This window comes from Ambystoma mexicanum, chromosome 2q, assembly GCF_040938575.1.
Source record: "Ambystoma mexicanum isolate Mex_15411 chromosome 2q, UKY_AmexF1_1, whole genome shotgun sequence".
NCBI lineage: Eukaryota > Metazoa > Chordata > Amphibia > Caudata > Ambystomatidae > Ambystoma > Ambystoma mexicanum.
Genome location: NC_090924.1, coordinates 1,007,057,373 through 1,007,082,519, shown reverse-complemented (window position 1 = coordinate 1,007,082,519; position 25,147 = coordinate 1,007,057,373). Strand labels below are relative to the sequence as shown.

Sequence of the window (25,147 nt, the reverse complement as noted above, 5' to 3'; positions counted from 1 at the left end):
CAAAGATATTGCTGTGAGTTTTGGCCAGACCAGGTGTGCCTTTATAATCATTTGTATGGGACTCTTGGATGTTGCGAAATGGCTAAGAAGGCATACCAAGAAACAATCCATCCTTCTCGATGAGCCGGTCTTATTTTACATTGCTATTAAGCTAAAGCTGCCCACCCCAATCTGCTTACACCAGACTGATCACACAGGACTACAGTTTTCCTTTCATCATGTCTATGAAGGGTACTTTGCGCCTTCTCACTGACATGCCTTCCCGGTGGAGTGGGTGAACCCCTGCTATATCTTGGCAGCACTACGAACAGAAAAAAGTATTGCATTTGAATGAAAGAACTTAAACTGATATTGACAATGTCCTCTGCAGAACTTACAAAGTGGGTAGAGATTGACAAGTGCATCTTTATGGCCTTATCCAATACGATAGCAATGATCTCTAAATCGAGACCAACATGTTGTAGAACAAGAAGCGAACCATGCAATGCAAAATGCATGTCTTCATCGATGGAACAGCTTTGGAACATCAGAAGCCCACCACAGTACCTGCTATGCTGGCAAACTATACTAATTGCGAGAAGTTGGGGCCAGGTCCAACTCCAACTCCCATCCTCCTGTCTCATTGGCTAAGCTGGGTAAGGTTGATGGGAGCTGGAGTCCATATATTTGATGAGCCCAAGGACGTACAGTACATATCACTCCCACAACAAAAAGCAAAGTATGGTGTGGTCGGTAGTGCCTTGCCCCCCTAAAGCATAAGCCCCCTCGCTCCCGAAACCGATTTAGCAAATAGAAAACCTGTACACCCAACTATCTGTCTACAGCACACACTGCGAGGGTGTAGTTGCAGAATGGGGGCACCACAGAATGCAGGCACCACTTAGAACGAGTTCGGTTTGTAGGCAACAGGAGCTTGTGCGTTTTAAGTTAGCAGGACTCAAATGCGTCCTGTAGCCAGTTGCATAAGTAAAACAGTCCAGTACAAGCATCAGCATTTGTTATCATTTCACAACACAGACAGAAAAGTAAGACATGTCCATGGTACACAGGGGTAACACCTGCCTTAGCCTATGTGTACATTACTGCAGTTCCTAGTAATATTACAAAGAGCACTATAACTAAACAAAGGAATCTCACTATATGGAATCACCGGATGGCCAAACGAGGCATAAGCAGTGCCAAAAACATTGCACCTTACTGTGCACAAAACTAATTTTATTAGCACAAACCCGATCACATAAAATGGGACATATTGTTGCAAAGCATAGGATTGAAATCGAATGATATGATGGAGCATGGACAAAGCGGTCTATAATAAGAATAGGATACAAGACCATTTAAAAAAGAAACCGTGTGCTGCTGGCCTTGCACGCCGAGCAGCATACTCACACTCTACTGTAAAGCATGTGTGGGTTGGGAAACACCACCTCGTGGATTCAGTGATCACGCTGCTGGATGTGCGAGCTGCCTCCACACAAGCTGTTCTGCATAAACAGCCATTAGCTGCTAGGTGACGCACTGTAGCAGTCCGGCTCAACCTCGCCTTGCATATGGGAAAGACCATGTGTGCCCACAGAAAAGGTGCAAATCTACACCTACATAGGATGCAGAGGCATGCGCGAGCCTCGTTTTGGGTCGCACATGCGCGTTTTGAATAAAGAAAGTCTGTGCGGCAGTTGCTGCCGGGACCCTGGAAAGCACGGACGCATGTGTCATGTCTCAGTGATTGTGTGTTTGTGCGTGTTAGTACAGGGCGTGTGCGTGTCAGTAGGCTGACCTTGTCAAGAGGGTACAGGGACCCCTCTCAGCCTGGGGTGGGAGGCCTACCAGGGTGCAAGCCAGAGCCATTCCTACCCTGTGGGGAAGGTGGCAGTTGGGAGGGCCTCAGTTCCTATCCCATCCCCATGTGCCTTGGCAGTACCACTTTGGATCTACCCATACCTCTTGGCAAACATGCGGGCCATTATCTTTCTCTTTCTTGTAGACCCATTAAAGAGTCAGCTGAAGGCTGGGCAGACCGCCTGCAAGCAGGTGACCCCAAAATCGCTTCATGCAAGAGAATCCCATGCAACCAGAGGTGGAGAAAAAGAAGAAGAGAGGGGAGGTGAATGACGTGATAGAGAGGCTGTGCAGTGCCAGGGATGCCGTGCGCCCTAACAACAATCGCTGTGCACCCTCCCAACAATCGCTGCGCCCAACATCATTACAGCCCCAGCATCACTACCACAGACACCCCTCCTCCTCCCACACAGCTTATACAAGCTCTGGAACCCACTGGGCCTGGTCTACACTGCATAAAATAAAAATTGCGTAGCTACCCATGCGTACCATGGCAAGGGGCACCCAACGAGCTTTCCCTCTTCCATTGCTGTGTTGATGTGAACCCGACCAAAGAGCGGATGCCCCTTTTTATTCTGCCAGAGCCGTTGTCTGCATGAATGTAAAAGCAAGTAATGGTCAAGGTATTTACGAACCTACTTCGGTATACAACTTAATTCGCCCCCTCTTCCTCCTAAGCGGCCACACGTACGATGCTGTTTAATGAGGCTTCAAAGAAAAGCTGGCATTTCCCTTAAAGCCCCTGAAACATATAAATCAAATAGACTCCAAACTTCTCACTGTAATTTCTCAGTCACGTATTCTTCTTGCCAAATTTGGCAAATTTTCTTTAATCCCGGCCATAACCTTTTGGCAAATGAAAGTGATTCCTACTATACTTTACGGCTTAGAAACAGGGCCACCCTATCGCCTCCAACACTCTTGACAAATGGGAAGCAAAATTCTGGAGAAATGTATTAGATTTGCCTCAATGTATTCCGATCTCATGGTTACGCTATGAATTAGGACTCACTTCTCTGTCATCCATATTCAACTGGAGGCAGTGTGCCTAATGTCTACCCGAACAGATACCCTTCTCAAGCTTCTTTCAAATTACTTATTCAGCACAGATCACTCATTCGCTCAAAAATGGCTTCTTTCGGTGTATAAGGTTTTGGTACAGGCTGATATCACAATTGAACTCCTACTACAAAACCCTGATAAGGCTAAAGTAAAAATCTACCAAACATCATGGATTATGAATCATCAGAAATGCCTTTCATATGCCTCCAGTCAACGTTTTCCTCCTCATAAAAGAGGTACTACACAAAAATATATTTCGAAAGCACCATCTTCCAAATACAGAAATTTTATTTTCCGTTTTTGTCTACGTATTTGGGAAACCAGAGATGATCTTCATACACGAAAACTCATCTCGGTTTCACAAAATGTCTGTCGTTTTTGCCAGTCTGTTGACTCCCTGAAACTATTAAACATCTCATTACCCAATGCTCTAGTTAAGTAGTCAAAGACAACTTCATTTTCACAAGTACTGTTCCACACTCTCCATGTACGAATCTAATGAATGTTGGGATTATATATGGTTCACCTCTCTTGGGGCTCCAACTGGCTACTGTAAATTTCCTACTTTCTTTAAATTTAGATTACACCAATTCCTAGTTATTCTTGTATATCCCCTCGCGTGATTCATTGACATGGTTGATAAATTTAAACTGTACCAGTTTTCTATTTGTTTTTATAGACCATGTTTGATGCTTGTAAAAATGTATCTAAGATGGTGTATTATTGTCTATTTCTGCTTATATGTATGTTATCAAGTTTATGTCAAGGTAAAGAACTTTATGTATATTGAAAAGTTGTTTATGCAACTAAAACAATACAAAAAGCCAGTTTTTCTGCAAACGGAAAATCTGTACTCTCATCGCAGCCTTTGGCTTGCTTACACACACACACACACACACACACACACACACACACACACACACACACACACACACAATCAAGAAGGCAGGGTGCAGAATTTGCACTCGCTACTAGCCATTGGCTAGTGATAGTTGACTCTTGGCGAGTAAGTAATGGTGTGCCGTGTATACATATAGAACAGAGGGGGCGAGTTACTTTTTATGTCTGGCTAGTAGTTCACATCTTTTACCCCTGAACATAGCCTACCTACACCCCAGTCTGTCAAAACTATACTCCTCACCCTGGTCCTTAAACTAGATTACTGCCTTAGCTTGCTCCTTGTCCTTCAATTTACCTTTTTGCTCCTGTCAACAAAGTAGTCAACTTTGCTACAGGCATCCTTAACAAACTAACTAGATCCTCCTTCACCTCGGTGCACTGCCCACATGCCCGATGGCTTTCAATGCAAAAGTGCTCCCTAGTCAAGTCTCAACTCCTTATCTTCAAATCTTTCCATGGCCTAGTCCCTCCCAGCCCTCCATTTAATTGCAGATTGCACATCTCTCTCGTCTACCTCTTTAGCTCGCCGCTCTTTGACGCTTAACCACACTGACCATGCCCCTTCTGCACCACCTCACATCACACTGCTGCTCCTCCACTCCAGTAGCTGCCCATCACAGGAATGCTCTCTCCTGCGATCGAAAGATTCTATTATATGGAACTAGTCCAGTCCAGCTTCAAGCACCACCTAACTAGCCAGTGAAGGGGCATCCCGAAGCACCTCACACTCCCTACCAAGTGGCCTGCCTGCCCTACCCGAATGCTAAAGAACTTTATATGTACCAATATCTGACCCCTTCACCATCCTGCACAGCCTCATTAATGCAACCACTGATACTATGTAAAGGTACGTTGCAAGGAGACTTCCTCCACTACCTATTACAGTTGTACTATGTATGGCACTTTTGGTAGAAGACTGACCACTGATGAATTGAGGAAATTCGTCCCTTCTGCTGAAGGCTAGGGAAGTAAGCCCGTTCCACCACACAATCCAATGGGGGGGTGGGGGAGAGGATCGAGACAAGCGGGGCCTCACCGGGAGAGACCCACTCCTTGGGGACGAGGAACCCCCTGATGCCCTCAAAGTGGTGGCCTATATGGATTTCTCAAACAGAAGATAATCAATTCCATAAAGATTAAGTGAATTTATGCCATCCACAGCAGAAAACTAAGACTATCCCTTTAAATCAGTCCCTTCAATGGACTGTGTTGTTGAGGATTTTTAAAAAAGGATGATATGATGAGAGAGAGAGAGAGAGAGAGAGAGAGAGAGAGAGAGAGAGAGACCGAGAGTGAGATGCTGACAGAAGCTGCAAAGCGGAGAGAACCAAGGGAAACCCCCTGTGCGTGGCAGAGCGGAAGGAGGCAGAGCTCTCACAAAATGCAGAGCCTGTGTAAGTCACTCAAATTCTGTCGCAGAGCCAAAGACGCTGGTAGACCAGCATATGAGTGTGGAGGAAAACGTGACTGAAGAGAGTTTGGTGGTGGCGTCACCACACAGCAGCTGTGGTGGGCAGTCTACCCGCACAACAGCGCCGATACCACTGATGGGAGAAAACCACTCCAGACCCAAGATACAGAACATGTTTGATTCAAAAGACGACAATGAAATGCACGTGAACCGAACGGCGCAACAAGTGAACCGCAGAGACAAGAAGGAGAGTCCAAGACCTTAGAGGCGACGTTACCCTCTTGAAACAGAAGGCAATACAGGGCACAGGATTACTAGACAGTTGAGAGGGACTCATTACTCAAATAAAACTTGTCCCAGTGCAAATGAGAAAAGTATTGGAAATAAGCTGAAGAATGAGAACCATGTTCATGAAGGGCAGAGCTACATGAAAAATACACAGTGGATGAGAGTACAGTTGAAACCCTGTTGCCATGGGAAAAATGGAAAAGTCAACCCAGGTCCCGAAGATGAGAAAGAGAATGTAATAAATAAAGAAAACACACACCCAGGAGACTAAGAAGTCAAAGCTCATACATGAAACCACTCAGGGAAGAGAGGTTAATACCTGACAAAAAAAAGACAGCATACTTGACACAAAACCGGAGAGGAAAATGGTCTGTACCCATAAAGAATTACTGAACTTAATCCAGAAGATAACAGAATACTATTTGCGTACAGTCCACTGAGTGGAACAAAAGAAGATAGAAAACCCTTTGACAAAACACAGTAAAACCAGGAGAACGGAGCCTTTCTACCGTCCTTAGTTACATTAGTGGTAGGGTCAGATAGATTAGATTTGGACAGTGGACGGACTTGGTTTTGGACATCAACGCCGACTGACAAGCATCGTAGTTAGTATAACAGGCAGAGAACACCCCATAGATATAGGGAGAGTGAGGCCTTATTTAACTTAATACAAAACATACAAAATGTCTTCACAGTCTCCTTGTCCTCCTTCTGATTCTCCATACCACCCATCCAAATAAACCCCAAAAAATAATAAATACACACCTCACTATGTGGTTCTTGGATGACTTTGTACAAAGCAGGAACGAGGGAGCTCTTGTCTTTCAGATTTGAAGCATAGTCCCCAATGGATGCCTCCGTAAGTGTCTGGAATAAATATAAGAGCAATCACTGTTCATTCACATGCATGCAAGGACATTTCAATTGATTATATTTCACAATGGGTTATTGAAATGTGAGCTGAACTTGCTGTCTAGGGTGAATAAACACTGAATGCAGCTGTACATTCAACACAAGGCCCACCTGCTGACAACAATAGCCAATGATGCTCTCTGTCATTTACCCTATTAAAAAAAATTAGATAATTGGAAATTTGCAACTGAAAAGATGTTATAATTATTCTTCACATCTGAAAGCCTGGGCATTATATTGATTTTGATCAGCTTTCATTATTAGTTTGGGCTATTAGGTGTCGCTTGAGAGACCTATAAGCCAAAACTATTGCATTAGAGTACAGATGGGGAGGAATGGCATATGAGGAGGGACACAGCCTGTAGGTTTTTGGTTATTTGCCCACTGTGGAGAACCAGAAGGAGTTGGACACAAGTTAGAGGTTGCCATCTTCTTTTATTTAATCAAAATAATTAAATGCGTATCTTGCCATGTGACTGTGGGGTTTTCCCCTACCTACCAAATTAACTAATGGAGGTCGTCAGAAGTCAAAAACCAAAATGTCCTCCTGTCCAACAACCTAACCTATCTGGCCCCATCACTTGGAACTAATAACTAAATAAGGCCGCTTCCCTTTAGCCGACTGCCTCGACTTTATTTCATGGCTTCCAAGATACAACAGCTCTCTTAAGTATTATGAAGTTTGTATTTATAATTTATCCAGGTTCTGTAACCCTCACTGATGAGTTTTTGAAGTTCCTGATGTGTGTTCACACTTTGTCGCCTTTAGCACTTGAGACTGTCTAGTCCCCCTAATGTACTCTTTAGGGTGGTAGCCCTTTCCTTTCTTTCTTAGCAACTTGTACCCTTTCACTTCAGGCTTGTTTCTTCCTCTCTGTTGGGGTAGTGTATGCTCTTTTCCTTCACTTGATGACCTACCTCCCGTGGTCTTTCCTCCCATTTCAAACGTGTGACTCATCACAGCTGTTTGGGCTTAACTCAATATCTTCATCTCAGTCTTTTTTCCAAGAGTGCCAGTAATCATTATAAGTTATGTTATGTAACTCTTGTTTTCTTCTAATATGGGGCTTTCCGTTCTCTTAGGCTTTCAGCCCCAATATTACTATCTCTTTGGTAACATGCATGCGGTCCCCATGGCTTCCCCCTTATTAGAATCGCCCTGGTACCGTCAGTCAGCATGGGTTGATTTTGCGGGCTCGACGATGGGACATATCTGCTTTGTCTGCTTTTCACCTCCGGTTTTTCACCTCTCTCTCAGGCTCTTCCTGCTTGTTCCGCTAACTCGCGTTGGTTGGCACACTTTTGCAGACTGGAGGATTCGTTTGGCCAGCTGGTACGGGTCTTGGCATTGTTAGGCGGGTTCCCGACCCACCACAATCCTCCTCTGGTGGTCAAGTCACCATTCAGGACAGTCTCCTGGACCCCGTCCACACAGCAGTTGCTGCACTGTATGTTACGTCGGGTCTTCTGCGTTTCGCTTGTGCGTTCTCCATCTCTCAGGTTGCTGCTGGCTCCGTGGCCCAAACTTGCTCCACCTCCCCAATGCATGAGAACGTCAGAGTTTCCCCTGCGTCTTCTTTTCCCTCTGCTGCCACGATTTGCTTGTCCTTTTTAAAGGTTGTTTTGCATTCCAAGTAAGGTTACGTTTTTCTTCATATGTCTTACTAGGTGCAGCATTGGTTGAAGCCAATAGAGGGGAAACCATGTTCTTGATATTTAAAGGTAATCCCATATATGTATTGTGGGGGGGTCAGAAGGAGGAGTAGGACACATTAAGGACATTATGATTTGCTTTTAATAAACGTATAAGAAGGTGGCGTAGATTTCCCTAGTACTAGAGGGATTTTGCTGCCTGTCTAAAAGGTACTAAAGGTGCTTGTCTGTCATCAGGAAGCGTTAAAGAAAATACTGGCCTCCGTACAAATCTAATTCTACCTGGCCCTACCACTAATACAACCAATTTAGATGAGTCCAGTAGGATGGCTTATTTCTACTGGTATTCCGAGTATCCTCTGGTAGTGTTCTTATATTAATGTCTCTCTTTCTGGTGCTTGTTTCCTAACACAATCTTCTATAACAGTCTCTGGATATCTCCTTCATTAATTATTGTAGCTATTCCACAATATTTTTGGGGCTTGCACTCTCTTAAGCTATGTGTCTGTGAGATGTGTCTGTGACCGCTTCCTTTGTAAAAGCCACTCGCCAAAGAAGCCTAAACTGTCCACAACTGCATGTTTGATATTGTATAACCTGCATCGATAACTATGTAAATATTACAAAATGCCCACAAAATGCCTGTAACCATGCCTAGCACAAAGATAACTATGTAAATATCAGTAACCATGCCAAGTACAATGACAATTATGTAAAGGTCTTAAGATGTCTGTAACCATGCCAAGCGCCCAGATGCCCTATGGTCAGGCCGCGCTATATAAATAATAAACTAAATACTTTCTCACACTCTTGTTTGAACTTATAGAGCGCTCTCAGTCTGTGAATCACAGCAAGGATACGGTTTGATCCACTTTGGCATCCCTCCACTCCTGGGTTTCGCTCACTACAACTATAATGTTTACTTGATAGTCTTATCTCCAATCCTTAACTGTATAATTTTATGCCATAGTTTCTCCATTCTTCACTTTTGGCTCATAGGGTATTTTCCCTTCTTTGTTCCTGGTCTTTATCTACTTCCCCACACAGGGTTCTCCATGCTTCTCTTTATATGTTTTGTACAGTTACAGTTCAACACTTTTATATTTAGTATCTTGTCATCATTATTGGGACAAGTTTCTCTTTCTGTATAAGGTTGCCCTGCGGCCTCCTGCTTTTCCCTTTCTCCCAGTTACCTCTCTTTATGCAGGGGATAGTTGCAGGGCATGGCACTCGCTCAGGTATTCCTCTTCGTTGTTTGCCTTCTCGTTCTCCGGTATCACTGGTCTCTCATTGCCAGCTTCTCCTTGCGCTGCAGCTGCATCCGGACACTGGCATTAGGAAAACGCTTGCGCTCCCTCCTCTAATGATCTCGGCATGGTTTGTTGGGTGTGCTACCCACCATGACATGGCGGTGGTCCTGCCACCACCTTATACCGGAATCCGCTCTCCTGGACCACAATGGTTTCTCTGTTGTGGGACGTGCCCGCCCTTCGGCCTATCAGATTGGCGTTTGTGGAAAATGACACTTTCTCACCAAGAGAAGGAATCTAGTGAATAGAAAAGACTTTTTGTGACAATTGCACCCTTTTTGCCCTCTTATATTTTGCCTATAAAGGGGTTTAGGCATTCATTTAACTCTTTTTGCCTCTCACTCCTTATTTCACTTGGCTCTCTGGCCCCCTGTGGCTTAATTGCAGGAGCTGTAAAAACGCTACAAAGCGCACCAGTGCCCTGTATCTCTTCTGTGGAACACTGGTTACTGTTGGTAGCTTCAGCGTCCATCTTGTGTGCTGCACAGCACAGCAGCTCTTCTCTGCGGTGTCTCGGGTACCTCTCCGGTTCTCTTGCCACCTGGGTCTGTCTCTCTCTCTCTCTGGGAGCCTTTGCTGCTCTGCTTTCAGCGACCACATCTCTATCGATCACTCGCCCTCCTCGCAGACACTGTCACGCCTGCTACCTCCCCTTTCTGCACACCTGCTGCTCATTTCACCTGCAGCTTCTACCACTTCAATATCTGCCCAATGATTCTGCTGCTCCTTCCCTTCTGCCACATAGTTGTGGTCCATGTTGAAATTTAAAAAGTCCTGATAATTATGTGGCATTTTTAATCCTCCCGGACTCTTGGTCCTTCTTCCTCGTCCCTGTACCAAGTCCATAATGGACTACTTATTTCTTTTATGTCTACTTACTTCTATAGACATACCTCTAATTATTTATCTTTAAATAACTTTAAGGGAAATAAATCTACCCTTAAAATCAAGAAATAATTTTAAAACACGAACTGTGGTGTTGAGAACTCCAAGTTCCATAATCCCATAGGTACTGGGATGAGGAAGAGGACTGAGGAGTTATGTTGTAGCAGTAGTCAGGCAATTCAGCCTAATACCCACACCTCAAGGAACCTGGGAGGTAAAAAAACCCCCTCAGGTGCAGGCAATGAGAAGGAGCTGGAACTGTGACTGGAGTGCGTGCAGTAGTAGCAGAGGTAGAAAGAAGAAGACACAGTGTTGGCGTTCCAAACAGAAGTGGGAGAATTTAAGGGACATCCGAACGTGGATGCAGCAGATTTCACCTGCTTGTTCTGCAAGGGTCCTGTTCCCCCAAACTATGAAGTGCAGAGGCTGCACAGCGAAAGGCATGCAGGAAGGCTGTCTTTCCCCATGTAAGCCTAGTTGCAGTGATTGCTGTGCAAGCAGCATGTCCGGGTCTGGGGCGAAGAGCAGTACTGACGCTGTGGGTCTCAGTAGCAAGAGGCGCTCATTTATTGAGTGGCCGGACCAGAGACATCTTCAGCGAGGAAGGGTTTGGGTCCCGACTGAAGACCGAAGCAGTAGAAGTTGTGCAACAAGTGGAAAGATGATTGCAGAAGTTCCTTGCACAAGCACTGCCGGCAACAGTATCCTGCTTAATATTCACTAAGCAATACGCAATAAGCAGAAGTTATTAGCTGAGTCTTTAACAAGGGGACAATGGAAAAGTATCAGTTGTGTGCGATCGAATAATAATTCTTTTACTCGCGCGAAGAACAAACGCTGCAAAAGACCATTGTTAAACCCTTAAACCTTGTAAACCTTGCGAAGAAGTGGTCACGTGTCATTTCACAAAGCAAACATTACGAAAGCCATTGTTGAACATTTAACCTTTGTAAAACGTATGAAGACACGTCACGTGTGCCTAGTTTCGCTTTTCAAAGAAAGAGTGCACTCTACCCCTTTAGTCACGCAAACAAAAGTCAAGTGGTTACATATTGTATCTGCAGTTGGGGACAGAGCAAGCATTGGCCAATCCAAGGGTACTCCCCTATTAAGATTGAAAGCAGCCTTTCTCAGAGTCAGAAAACAATCTAACCAACACTGAGCCCAATCAAAGGTCAACCTTCCCTAAAATAATAGTGTGCAAGTATTACCTGAAGCCAAGAGAGTGGCACCAAGGCTTCTGGATAATTATATTTGGCTAACAGTTGGCAGAGAGGTGAAGGAAACGTTGGGGGAGGGAAACTTGTTGCTTATAAACATTATCTGAAGTTGATACAACCTATGTTGCCAGAGACTCTAGGAGAAAGAGAGAAGTTGGGGTTGTAAAGGCAAAATCGGTTTGTTGTGGCAGGCAGGCAAGGGAGGCATGGAGGCTGCCCCTTTTGAGGAAAGAAATTCAGATGAAGAGGGCCTTGCCTATTCGAAGGTGTTGAAGTACCTTAAAGTGAATCTTGCCGGAACCAGTCTTAAATTACAAAGTAATTAGTGGTATCACAAAAGACTGCAGCTTTGATGGTATATTTGGTTGTCAGTAGATGTAGGATTTCAGAGTTATAAATTAAGTGGAATGCTATGAGGCATAGAGGAATGTCCTCATGGTAAACTCTAGCAGAAGTGAAGTTGTTGAAGTAGAAGCAGCAGCACTTATTTCTTTTTATTTTATTTTTCTAGTTCAACCTTACATACATTACAAAAAGAAAAAATCTTTCACTCTCACAAGTCAATAATTAGTCAACTACAAGCACATGTAGATAAAAAAAAAGAAAAATAGACAAGCTAACAGAAAAGCTAATTAAACAATTTTACAAGATGAGCAATAAATCTTCCTCAATTAATTAGGATTAATTGTTGCTAAAATCACAGTTATACGCTCCCCGCTGAAGATCTTTAGCCATAGGTCTTCGGACGATAAATCTCAATTTTTAAAAAGATGAAAATGAGCTTTTGTTGTGGAAGCAGCAACGGGCACTCTACCTCCAGATGTTTTAAAGTTTCCAATTGGTTCCAGGATTTACAATATCAGCAGCTCCTTCCCATCATTGATTATTTCAATCTAAGTCCCAGAACTTCATTGGTGGGCCATAAATTAAAACAAAATCTTGAAAACAAAGCTCTACATTTTGATGACAGGAATTTCACAGGATAGGGAGCAACTTCATTAAAATATTTCAATTGAAAATGGTTGTTCTTAAAATTCTTGTATTTTTTTACATTCCTCCCTGGTAAACCTCCAATCATAGAGCCATAATTTCGTTTAGGCCCACTCTACTGAGATATCAGCTTCCGTCATTGCATCTACAGCAATTTTCTTCCACACTTGCACTGTATTATCAGAGTTCGAGTCCAATAGTAAAGCATTTTTTGGTTTCCAATCCATACCTTATGATCGGCACTACCTTTTGCTTATAGGTTAGTAGTGGTTCACAGGAACATTTCCCATATCCTCTATGAATTATTAATGCCTGTGAAGCTGCCACTGAGACTTTCCTCACCAGATCTAGTCTATAAGGAATCTCTTGGTTACTATTATTGGTGCTTAGTCCCAGATATTGATAATCATTCAGAGATATCAAGTTTTTTTATATAGACACCACTTAAATAGACGTCTCTTACGTCTGCCTTTTGATAATGATGTGTTTATTTACATAGCGCCTTAATCCAAAGCACTTTACAGAGCACATATTTACATACAATATCACCCAACCAAAATTGGTACTCACTTATCGACCTCGGAAGGATGAAAGGCTGAGTTGGCCCATGCAGGGATTCGAACCTGCGACCTGCAGATCACGCTCAGATCGTAGCAGCGAGCGCTCAACCCGCTGAGCTATCTTACTGGCCTTTTGGCATGAATACTAGAATATTCGATTTATCAACGTTTATAGTTAAGTTGTTCTTAGTGGCATAAAGCGCGAGGACTCAAAGAATTTTGTAAGGCCATCGGCGCCTTGTCTAGATTAACTAGGTCATCCGAATAAAGAAGCCAAGGTAGAGGTGCGGATCCCAATTTTGGCTGATATATGAGTTGACACTGTTTAAGTGATGCCCCCAAGTCGACTAAAAAGAAATTAAAAAGAGCGGGCGCTAAAATACATCCTTGCTTTAACCCTCTGAATGGTGGAATTGACTGGGTTAAAAGCCCTTGCTGTGTCAGCCTGATCTGAACAGAGGTGTCTGAATAATATTGCGAGACCAGGGCCGGAATGTAGCCTGGGCATGCTGTCCCTTCAAGCTTTAACAATAGCAAGTCCTTGGAATCGAATCAAAGGCCATTTTAAAATGTATGAAAGCCGTATAGATGGGTTGTCCTGTAAAAAGTGACCTTTTTCTAACCAAAGAGAGTGCTGACAAATTTTGTGATGTGCCCAAACCAAGAACAAAGCCTAATTGCTGCCAATCTCCCAGACATTTACCCCGAATCCAGCGAATCAGCTGCACTGTGAAGTCATCCTGACAAATATATCTACTATGAATCCTAATCTTGTGAATAACGACATACCTATAAACCAAAACGATACCTATAAACCAAAACGTGTGTTCCACTAACATTTAGGGAAGTTGTATTTCTTTTGAATTGTGTAAAGTCCTCTTGGTTAACTGCAAGTGGGGCCAAGTCATTGTGGCTGTGAATGGCATTGATGCTATGTGAGGAAGTGGAAACAAGAGCTTTGTTGTTGTTGGAACTTTGGTTAACAAAACTTGATTTTGACATTGACACTTCAATAACTGAATTGAAACTTTGCTACCTAAATTGATTTCCTGATTTCTTTTGATGAACATTGAAGCTGAATACATCTTGAATCCTGGGGAAGGTAGTTCACCCAAGTTACTAAAAGGTTATCAAGAAACTGAACACAAGTGTTTATGTTACTTAAATTGCAATATGTATATTCTTTGCGTTTGATGCTTAAGTGTGAGGGCCAGACAATCTGTGTTAAGAGCGTTTGCCTTTAGTTTTGTTAGACAGGGAAATTCTCAATAGAGTAGGGATAGTGAGGCATTTAATGTCATTTATACTTTTGTCCATGTCACATTGCTGACCATTCACAATAGGCAACCTGCAACACAGTCTTGCATGTCGTATGGAGTCGATAGTCACTGTATCGCCATTATGACCTGCAACAAGGTGGTCATGGCACATTCGCAAGACACATCTCCGGAGTTCGGGGTGGAAATTAACAATTGTTTCTCATGGAACTATAACTCATGACATTTTTGGAATAAATTCCTCTGTTGTACAGAGCATATTTCTTCCAAAGGTGTTTATTACTAAGCGGGATTCACTCTGTGTTGGAAGTTGTCGACCTGAAGAACAAATCTGGCCTTAGAAAGGATCCTCTGGAGGAGGTTCCAGTCAGTCTGCCTCGTATATCTGCAGGATAGGGGGTCAGCAAGTGCATTCTGTGGTCCAGGGGCGTAGGACATCAAGAGATCAAATTGGGAAACATTAGCCCACCTTACATGTTTGGTTTACGGCTAGTAGTTCCCTTTATAGGACTGAATAGATGTGTTTGGGAGCAGCGAGGGTCAAGAAACGATAAGCAACAGGATGTTCCATGCCGTGTGCCAATAGCTGCTTCAAACCTGTCCGATAGCAGTATTGGAGGCATCATTTTCCATCAAAAAGGGTTTCCAAGTGTCGAGCTGGCAGAGGATTGAACTGTGACAAAGGCTCCTTTGAGTCGTTTGAAAGCCCCTGTTGTTTCCGTTCCCCAACATGCTCCTTACTTTAGGAGAGATGTAATGGGTTGCACTATAGCAGAAAAGTTGGGTATGAATTTCCGGTAGAAGTTAGTAAACACGAGGAAGCATTGGATGCTGTGTGTACTTTGGAAGGGACTGACCAGTCTAGCCAAGCTGTCTCCTTTTCGGGGGTCAATTTCAAAGAAGAGGTATCCCAAATATGATACATGTGACTGATGAAACACACACTTCTCGGATTCAGCTAGGGGGCGATGGGATCGAAGACGTCCTAATACTTGTTTCACGTGGTCTTCATGGTTACCTAGGATTTGCCAAGAGCACCAGGATGTCATATCAATATACAATAACCATATGTTTCTGGAGGTCAACAAAAATATGTACATAAAGAGCTGAAAGATGGGAAGAGCATTTGCCACTCCAAAGGCCTTGACATGGTATTCAAAATTGCTGAAGGATGTCGGTAAGATCGTAATCCACTTGTTGCCAGCTTGCATATGGATAAGCCGGTAGGCCCCCACAGAGGTCTAACTTTGTGAAGATCTTTGCTATCTTCTAAGATATCTATGATATGGGGCCAAGGGCACTTGTCTTTTTATAGTTACCTTGTTTAGCCTGTGGTAGTCCAGGCAAGATCAGAGGTCCGTTGTATCTTTTTTGGGCACAAAAAGTAGGGAGGCCCCAGCTGTAGAGTTGGGTCCTCATTATAAGTTTGCCGTTCCGGAAGTAAGGTGCTGGTAACCTTGTTACTGGCACCTTTTGTGGCCCAGTAAACTACAGGTCTGCCGGTAGGCACAGTGACCTACTGGCAGGCATTCCATGCCGGTAGTTCAAGCCCCTACCGTCAGATTTTTCACTGAAGCACCGGCACGGTTACCAACTGTGGCAGTGCTTCAGTATTCCCATTCCCGCACCGTCCCTCCACTGCCTGTAAAACTCTGGTATTACCAGGATATCGGGTGGCAGAAACAGTAAGCCGAGGTTGCGGGTAGGCCGCTGGTAACTCCGGTGGCCTACCGGTAACCTCATAATGAGGTCCTTGGACTTGGTTAGGATTCCGTTCTGGAGATTCGTTTGCAGATATTTCCAGAAGGATTCTTTCTAAGGATTGGATAAGGCATACAAACGGCAAAACGGAACTGGCAACCAGGAATAAGATCTATAGAGCAATCACCGGGACGATGAGGGGGGCAGTTCCTTATACTGGTCATCTGTAAAGACATCATGGAAATCCCGATACAGATCCTGATCAAGCCAGGATAGTTGTCAAGGACTTGGTCGTTGGTTATGACAGGGGGATTGGGCCAGACTAGGGAAGTCCCAGTAAGGTATGAAATCATTTACCCTACCTTGGACCGATCAGAAGGGAAAAAAGAAGCTTAAAACTTTAACTGTACAGTAGATGCTTCAATGAATTCCTTTAATCTTTATCGTATTGACATTGAATTTCCCACAGGACAAGGGCTCCGGTGGTGTTTCCAGTGGAGGTATGTTACGTATGGGACCAACTTTCCCACCTAGAAACACTTGTGTACAGGCGCGTTATACATGCCACATAATATCATGTCATAACTGCCGCAATGTAGCATTCTCTGCCTTTAAGGTCTTCACCGCTGCCTTGAGGGCTTGAACAGATGTGACTAGCTGTTGTAATTGGTCCATGTAATCACAAACAATCGGGCAGTGTCATTTTACCTGTGTGCAGAAGCCTTCACTGCGTCTTTACAGGAGAACTTCAGAGTTTTGCAAAGCACGGAAGGTTAGATGCATCGAGTTTATGAAGCTCTTACAGGCCGTCTCCTGGCATTGCCAGCATGCCTGTGGTACAGGTGCCATCTTGAGTGTGACACATAGCACGTTGGCTGCCATCTTGAATGGGGCACAGCAGTAAATGGACCAGTGAGGGAAACCAACCAAATGCCACTGGGAGTACAGTTTTCGGTACAGGTAAGGCGGTAGCATGACAGTATTGAAAAATTTTTAAGGTAAAATCTTTAAATTATTGTAAAAAAAAAAAATCAGTTTATCTTTTATTTTCATGTATTATTACAAGGAGTTTGGATAAGAAGGACTTTCATAGGTGCATGCCGAACCCAGGGCAATCTGTGGGTGGTTGCATTACAATAGAAGTTAAAGAATAATGGACCATCAGCTGCGTAGTGATAAGCGAACAAAGGAACATGAAAGGGGACAAAAACAGGCATGAAAGGGGACAAAAACAGGCATAAAAGGCAACAAAAAGGAGTATTTACAGGGAGATGTCAAGGTACACAGAGTACAGGTGAAAAACTAAAGTTTGAAATGGGGTGGGGGCAGTGTTGGGGGAAGAATGTGCCAGAATAGGGTGGTTACCTTTTGGTTGGCACAGGGGGAATGTGCTAGGATGGGGGGGTTGCCTCTCCATGGTATACGAAATGGATATTGGATTTGGACTCGACTGCTGATGAGGTTTTGGATTTCAACCTGTATGGAGTTACAGTGGTGTGGGTCGAGAAGGGAAAAGGACCCTTTACTGGGCATGTCAATCTATGTAGAAATACTTTCTAGGGACTATCCCAATTTGTCTTCCTTCAGGGGATCTCGATGTCTGTACATACAAATGGATAACAAGTATTATCATGCCCATTATATTTTCTGCTGTATCACAGATTTCACCATTTTTATTTCAGCTGTCCACGCATTGCTGTGGCTCAGTCTGGCTAAATTTAAAAGAAAGAAAAGAGGATGCGTACGTTTCTAATATGTTTAATTTCACAATGGCTCTGGCGGTTCTCCAAGTTGAAGCAGTTTAATTTTGCAAGCGGCGCAACACATTCCTTTCGTTTCTCCATTAAATTTCAGAGCCTTGCAATAAGGACACACTTCAGTCATAGTGCCGATGAGAACATGCCGGTTGAAAGTATAATCATCAGCTGGGTTGTACCGGAATGCAAGGCGATCGTCATTGCGTTATTGCCAATCACGGAGTTGTGTTTGACGCTGATCTGCTGTTTCTCATTGACGTCTTTCAGCCGCTCTTAGCCTGTCGCATTCGAAGCAAATCTGAAGCTGCAGAACGCGATCACCATGCTCGCAACCGTGCATCCTAAAGTCTGGCTGCACGTTGCTGTGCTGCTTCCTCGGCACGTATTTGAGCCAGATTGTTGCTTTTACGTCCAACAGATGGTGCTGTTTTTCAGAAAAAGAATGTTACCTGTCACAGGTGTGACATCTATGTATACTAGGTATATAAAAACACATGCCTATTCGAATGCAAGGTTGTGTCAGAATATCAAAGCAATCGTTGAAGAACATTCAGAGATTTAAGATTTTGAACAAACGAACATTTACATTTTTATTAAGATAGATAGATAGATAGATAGATAGATAGATAGATAGATAGATAGATAGATAGATAGATAGATAGATAGAGATAGATAGATAGATGTCAGTAACATGAGTCTAAGTTTACAGCTGCAGTGCAATGGTGATGAATTCTCCAGAATGAATTTATTGGCATATTACAAAAGGGGTAGAGAGACCAGAGTATTAATTCCTGTTGCATTTAGAAATTACCTATGCATCTTGCTCATGAAAAGGGTTTGAAATAAATGCGTCCAGACATCTCCTTAAAGTTGCATGTCTGAGACGAAAACTTTCCTTTAAGGGCCTATATTGCAGGCTCAGATACAATTCTGTGTGTGGCACACCCTCAATGTAAATACTTTTGTTTGTTAGAGTGTCCTATGCTAGCTTGTTCCTGGAATCTTGCAGACTGAATTGTGTGACTCATGTATTCTTATTGTTGTATTTACTGAGCGTGAACCTAGCTTCGGGAAGCGACGGAGCCCTTTACAAGTCAAAGGGGGAAGTGCACGGCAAGGTAAGCAGGTCGCAAGGGAGCAATACACGGGTGCAGGAAGCCAACAACGTGGGAGGGCAGGGATCTATTATTTTAGTGACTTTTAACCACCACTGTGTTTCTTTCTTTGTTTGACAAACACACACTTCATTATCATTATCTAGGTTACAGATCCAGGCTTCTTTCAGTAATATTATTCTTGGCAGTTCCTAGGGTAACAAGGAAAGTGCTTGGAGCAGCGATCACTGTTAATTCCTGCTTAAACGAGAATGGAATTGAAAAACATCCTGAATGATACTCCGCATAACTAGCTAAGTTTATCACCACATAGAGAATGGTTACTGCGTCATCAAAGCGATTTACAACTGGAAGCAGCGATTTGTATTCACTATTTTTAGGTCCAAGTATTGAATGCTTTAGCTCTCTGCCAGAGTTCTTGAGCACAGCATCATATTGGAAGCTCTGTTATAGTCTGTTATTTTGTAGCATTGTGTGGATCTGTAAATTGGGCAGAGCCAGTTGCAGAATGTTGCTTTTAAGAATGTGTTCTGTTTCCATGCTGCTTGGTACATAGACGTGTTGCCCAATTTTGTGATGCATTACATTGGACCTCATTACGTGTGGTAATAAAAAGCTGGGGACAGAATTGCTCCCATTTTTCCAGCACTGCCATTTTCCGAATATATATCCCAGGGAAAATCCTCTGGCACTTGGAGCCATTCCTCAAGAAGAATTGAGGAATTACCACTAGCAGAAATTACCACCAATGCCCCAAACCCAGATGAAGTCCCGTAGGACTCCATAATGGGAAATAACACCAACTTGGAATCTGCAACATTTACCTCCAGTCCTGAGGCAGTAATCACATTGCTAATGGCAGTAACAGTATTCTTCTTTGGAGATTTATCACAGGTTAGCTTCTCATGAAATTTCTACTGTCCATAATGGATTTCGAGCCTCGTGTGTATATAAAAACCTTTACAATGTTCCAATTTCATGTAACCCAATAAATCTGGTTTTGCAAATGTAGAGGGTCTTTTAAAAACCCTTCACTAGTGTGACGAATCTCAGGGTATCATCACTGCTTCCATGGGGGGAGCCCCTTTCCATGAGGCAGGATGGTGAGGCAGATACCAGATAGTCCCACTGGGGGTGGTAGTCAGCCAGTGGATCTCATGGGGAGGGACACCCTTCATGGGACCGGTGATGATGGCCCTGGGGAAATGCGATATCCCCACCAATCACCTGACCCTATAGACCCTAGACCTCCTTTCTACTAACTTAACAGCCCATTCCCTCATAGGAGCATGATTTATTGCCATGCTAGCATTCCCCTAATAAGTACTGGGATGAGGAAGATTAGGAGTCACCCAAGTGAAGATCCTTTTCCTTGTACTGTGACGAGGAGGCCTTCCAATAACCCAAAAGGGACCCGGAAGATCAGTACTGTGATGATGGAGATGCATGGAAGTATGAGTATCACCTTGGAGACCCACAAGGAACAGTCTAGTGGTTACTGGTCTCAGATTGGTCCATCTAGAGGAGAAATAGAGGAGGGAAACCAGGAAGTGTTAGTTACTCCCTTGAGCCAGGAGGCCATTCTGCTGCTGCTGGAGGGGAGGCTCTGAGCCAGAAAGCAAGTGGACCCTTGAAGGACCAACATGGGTCCTTACCTAGTTGGGAGCTCCAGGAAAAACTGTGCCATCAACCAGCTAAGAAGGGATGCTGGGCCCCGAATCTGCTGCTACTGAGCAGACCCAGGAAGGGTCAGTCCTTCCAGCAAGGAACCTGGAGGAAGGAAGCTGTCCTGATGGCAAAGAGGTGCAGAAACAGTATTACCAGTTGCTTTCCAAGAAGCTCCAGGAAAGACTGAACAGTCCCACAGCACAGAAGGCAAGCATGAGCCCTGCATCCATTGAAGGGGGTCAGACCCACAGAGAGTCAGTCCCTCCCTAGAGGAATTACAAGGAAGTTGCTGACCAGGGACACCCGCGAAGAGTGGTGGTGTGGTCCCTTAGTGTCCTGCAGTCGACAGGACACCTAAAAAGTAGAGACTGACTGGGCCACGAGTAAGATTGCTGCTTCCCACCACAGAGATGGAAGCATCCGTCCGCTAAGCCCAAGAAGAGAAGCAAGGCGGCGTTCTGCCAAATAGGACCTGGGAACCACCATTACCCAAGGGAAGGCTGGGAGCAAGGGAAGCAGGGCAGAAGGCTGCCGCCTACTTGGGTAAGACCAAGACACATGAAACCAAGGGTCTGGGACCCACAACTATGCCAGTAAGGACTGGCAAACGAGAATTGAACAAACTGAGAAGAGAAACCCACTTCAAGAGCCCCAAACCAGTGGAGTGTGTGAGAAACCTGAAGGTGTCTCACCGACTAGTCCCCGGGTGATCTGTCATCCAGGTGGCCAGGACATGCCCATCGCTATTGGATCCAGTTCCCAGGGGTGGACAAGTGCAGGAGGATCACCTAGATAAGGGGTCCTTGGGGAGTGGAAGTGGGACACTAACTAGTGAGACAAGGTACCCCCTCCTTATCTCCTTATAACAATTCTTCCCCATCCTACCCCCTAGGATATTCAGACGTTCTACCCCCGCAATCCCCCTTTTCCGACATGAACATTTCCTTACACCAAGAAAAACGGACTAACACCAGCACCGTTTACCTGACATGTCCTTTCACAAGAGTCAAGCAATAAACACACACACTTGATGGCCCATGCCGTTCCCCACAGGGATAAAAAGTGGAGCACGAGAGCACACTACGAGCAAGGCAGACCGTGCGATGAGTTGGCTATTCCAGGAGGGCAGTTCAAGAGGGGAAAGGTGGCTAGAACTGAAAGATTGACAAGGAGAGAAGTGCCCTTGCCCTTTTCGACCCAGACCCGCAACACCTCTGTGAAAGGAATTATAAGACCGGGAATAACAGCCAGCGTGTGGTATAGTAGACGTCAACGGTGCACAGAGCCCTCCTTCACGGATAACCATGGCAGGAGGAGACATGCGCTACCGTGGCATCGTCCTCAACTCCAGAGACAAATGCTAAGTGGTTCATCACAGATGTGGAGTCTGAAGGACAACTAATAGTAAAACGAACTGTGATTAGCGAAGGTTGCAAATTGCAACATAAGGTGAATTAAAGAACAAAGGGTGTGTTACAGAATTGTTAAAATCCTGCAGGGAAAGACCAGCTGCAGAGTCGTCCTGCACCACGTAGGCGCTCAATCGAAAGACTCTGCTCGGTCCCCTTTTGTTAAAACTACAAGTACCAGAGGGCCCTAGGAGAGCCTGTCGCAAGAGGTCAAAGTAGTCATACAAGGGTCGAGTTAAAACCCCTTGTACAGTCAAAAGTCTTTGACCAACAACTTAAAAAGAAAGCCTGACTGGGGGCTTTAAAAGGAAAGCCTGATTGGGGGCTAAAAATCCAGACTTGAGTAAACAGAATAAAAAGCTAAGGCAAATGTAAACCCGGTTGAGGGATGCCTGCAAGGTTGAGTGGAGAACAGTAACCCTGTCAACATTGTGTTGGCAAGAGTGAACCCGGTTGAGGGAAGCCCACAGTAAAGGATTGTTAAAAAGACATTGATAGTCGTGAATACAATGGGTGAAATCTTTTGAGTAAAAAGCCATACTCAACCTGACTATGGGAGGCTAACATTTGAGAAGGGTCTGAGCCCAGAAGAGGGGGGATCGAGGGGTGAAAAGTAATCACCCAACGTAAATATGGAAAGGAACTTTTGTTTTGGTATTTGGAACATATCAGGCCCTCAGAGGCAAGAGACTTTGGGTAAAGAGACTGGACCACCGGAGGTCCCGATACCGCTGAGAGGAATGATAGCCACGTGCCGGAAAAGCCCAGTTGTGTGCTGTGTTTAAGAGGTCCGCCTTGTCCCGTGCTAAAAACGTGGGGAGGGAGACCTCGGTATACCATCCCGATTTATCATTTTTGTGAATCCTTCTTTCTTTTCTTGTGAACACTGTCCCATACTGCTTTTGTAACTTAGCTGTAAGGTCTGGAAATAATTTTGCATAGGCCCTTTTTATTTGACAAGACACCACTATGACTGCCTTTTTGATGGTCGAAGCTTGCTCCCATCTTAGATTTAGGTTTTGATTAGGTGCTTTTCTCACCCATTTATACAGTTTAACCCTTGAACTGTGATCATTTGTGTCTGTCTTTACTGTTGCCACCATGAGACCCTTAAAAGTGTGATCTGGGAAATAGAAAGTGTAAGACTGATGTGGAGGAACACTCTAGAGGGAAGGGAAATCCCAATGTGTGTGAACAAACTTAAAGTAAGAGTTGTGGAAATCAAGTCTGGCAGTTGAGTAAGCCAGACTTGATACACTATTGGAAAAGTCTACAGTGAGGTCTGACAGGTTAGTGAACCAGGCCTGACATGAGACTGAGAAAGACACTTCGTTTGGGCTATTGGGTGGCGCTGAAAGAGCTACCTTATAAGACAAAACGATTGTCATTAACCTAAGAGCTTCAAATATGGGCTTTGAATGAGGGTATGTAATGCGTTTCCAATGGAAATGACATTTGAGTAGGAATATACAGTTGTAATCCCTCCCATTCCTTGGCCCAAGCCAACATAATCACTATGGCTATTCCCACCCATCTCAAAACTCTTTGACTTTGTGGGACTGTCTCTAAGGAAGATCTCTGGAAACAAACCGGCCATCTTTGAATGGGAAGATACCATGCATCTTATGTCTATAATCTTTCCTTAAAATAGGTAAAGTTAAAATAGGTAAATAGAGATTACAAAACTATCAAATAATTAATAGAATAATGAGCCAAAAAGATTTTATATTTTAAAAAATTCAACTAAAAAGGTACTAAGCGAATGTGGTGTTTGCGCGCTACATTTCTTTTTAGAAAAAGAAGAGAAGCATTTTTGCATTTTACTGGAAGGGGGAGGTAGAGGGGGAGAGAGAGAGAGAGAATGAAACCCTTGATGATTCAAAGCGATATTTCATTTTAGGTTATTTGTTTTAGGGGATTTCACTCCCCACCCCTCGAACACTGAGGACCGCTAATGGCCTGGATTTTACAGCAGCAGCCATCTCCATTGGAAGCGTTTATTTTTTAAATGTTTTTCACCCCCAGACAATGGAGTTAGTTTATATCCGTCATAGGAAGAGGTATTCTTATATTTTTCTTCTAGGGGATTTACTGTGTGGTGGCACCAGATTCATTTAGTCCTTGCATAAGTGCTCGGAAAATATTTTTTGTATTTCTGTTGCATCCTCTCACTGGCTGTAACACGGGGACCTTGTCTTTCAAGCCTTTGATGAGGTTGGCATAGTAGGTAAAAATAGCTCTAGTGAGTGCTCGGGCTGCCTCTTTGACATGCTAGCATGTTCATGCATTGGAGGATCGGAAGGGGGTGTGCAGCAGGCAGGGATGCTGCATGCTGCCCCAGGTAGCAGTCTTGGACCTGGGTGGGATGAGGTAAACAGCAACTAATACTCTGCTTAGGTGTTCAGTATTTACTGCGGCATGCGGGTGAGTAACGCATCCCGCATCCATACACTTTTAAAACTGTCTGAGAACATGGACGACTGTTAGTTTAAGGGGGAGGTGGGTGCGGGACTGAGAATTAAACAGTATTCAACAATGAATATAGCATTCGCTTTCCTTCCTATTTTTGCATCAACGTGCCTGTTTGATTTTGACTTAAGCGCGGGCCACCTGGTACCTTCCTGGTTGCCACTCTTTTTCCCTACTTAAGGAGCCCTCCAGCCTCTTTTCCTTTGCTGATGGGGAGCAGGTGCAAGTGGATCTTGGTCACTTGGCGTAAGCCCCACCTGGTGCCTTCCTGGTTGCCGCTCTTTTTCCCTACTTAAGGAGCCCTCCAGCCTCTTTTCCTCTACAGATGGAGAGCAGGTGCAAGTTGATGGTGGTCACTTGGCCTAAGCACCACCCACATTCTTAGCCCTGCCTCTTCCTTCCAATCTCTTAAATCTTAGATCAAGGGTGTCTCTCGCCCAGGTGTCCAAACCTAAGGGCAGACAAAGAAAAGGGCAATTCCTGTTTGGACCAGGAGGATCCAGGGCCCGAACCCTTGCTCAGACAGCAGGTAAGCAAGCACAACATGGGTTTACTCCCTCTGTCCGCACAGGCCATCCCCACCCCCTGGCCTCCCCCTGTGATGTTCCCTTGTGCCCCCCCCCCCTTTTCGCACACATGTGTTGCCTGTTTGATTGATTCTTCTACCCTGCTCCCCGTCCCCCCCCAGCCTACTTCTGCAGGAGTCTGTCCCGATACATTC

At 44.3% G+C, this 25,147-nt stretch overlaps 1 protein-coding gene across 5 annotated transcripts in view; it reads right to left on the bottom strand.

Annotated features, from left to right (window-relative positions):
• Window positions 1–25,147, bottom strand: part of HYCC1 (hyccin PI4KA lipid kinase complex subunit 1) — a 711,655-nt gene that overhangs the window by 400,822 nt on the left and 285,686 nt on the right. For 4 of the 5 annotated variants that reach the window (XM_069648332.1, XM_069648333.1, XM_069648329.1 and 1 more), the window contains exon 3: window positions 6,266–6,367. The exons of the other annotated variant lie outside the window; for it this stretch is intronic. In XM_069648332.1, the coding sequence (XP_069504433.1) occupies window positions 6,266–6,367 (102 nt within the window). The remainder of the gene's footprint in view (window positions 1–6,265; window positions 6,368–25,147) is intronic. 5 annotated transcript variants of the gene reach the window in all.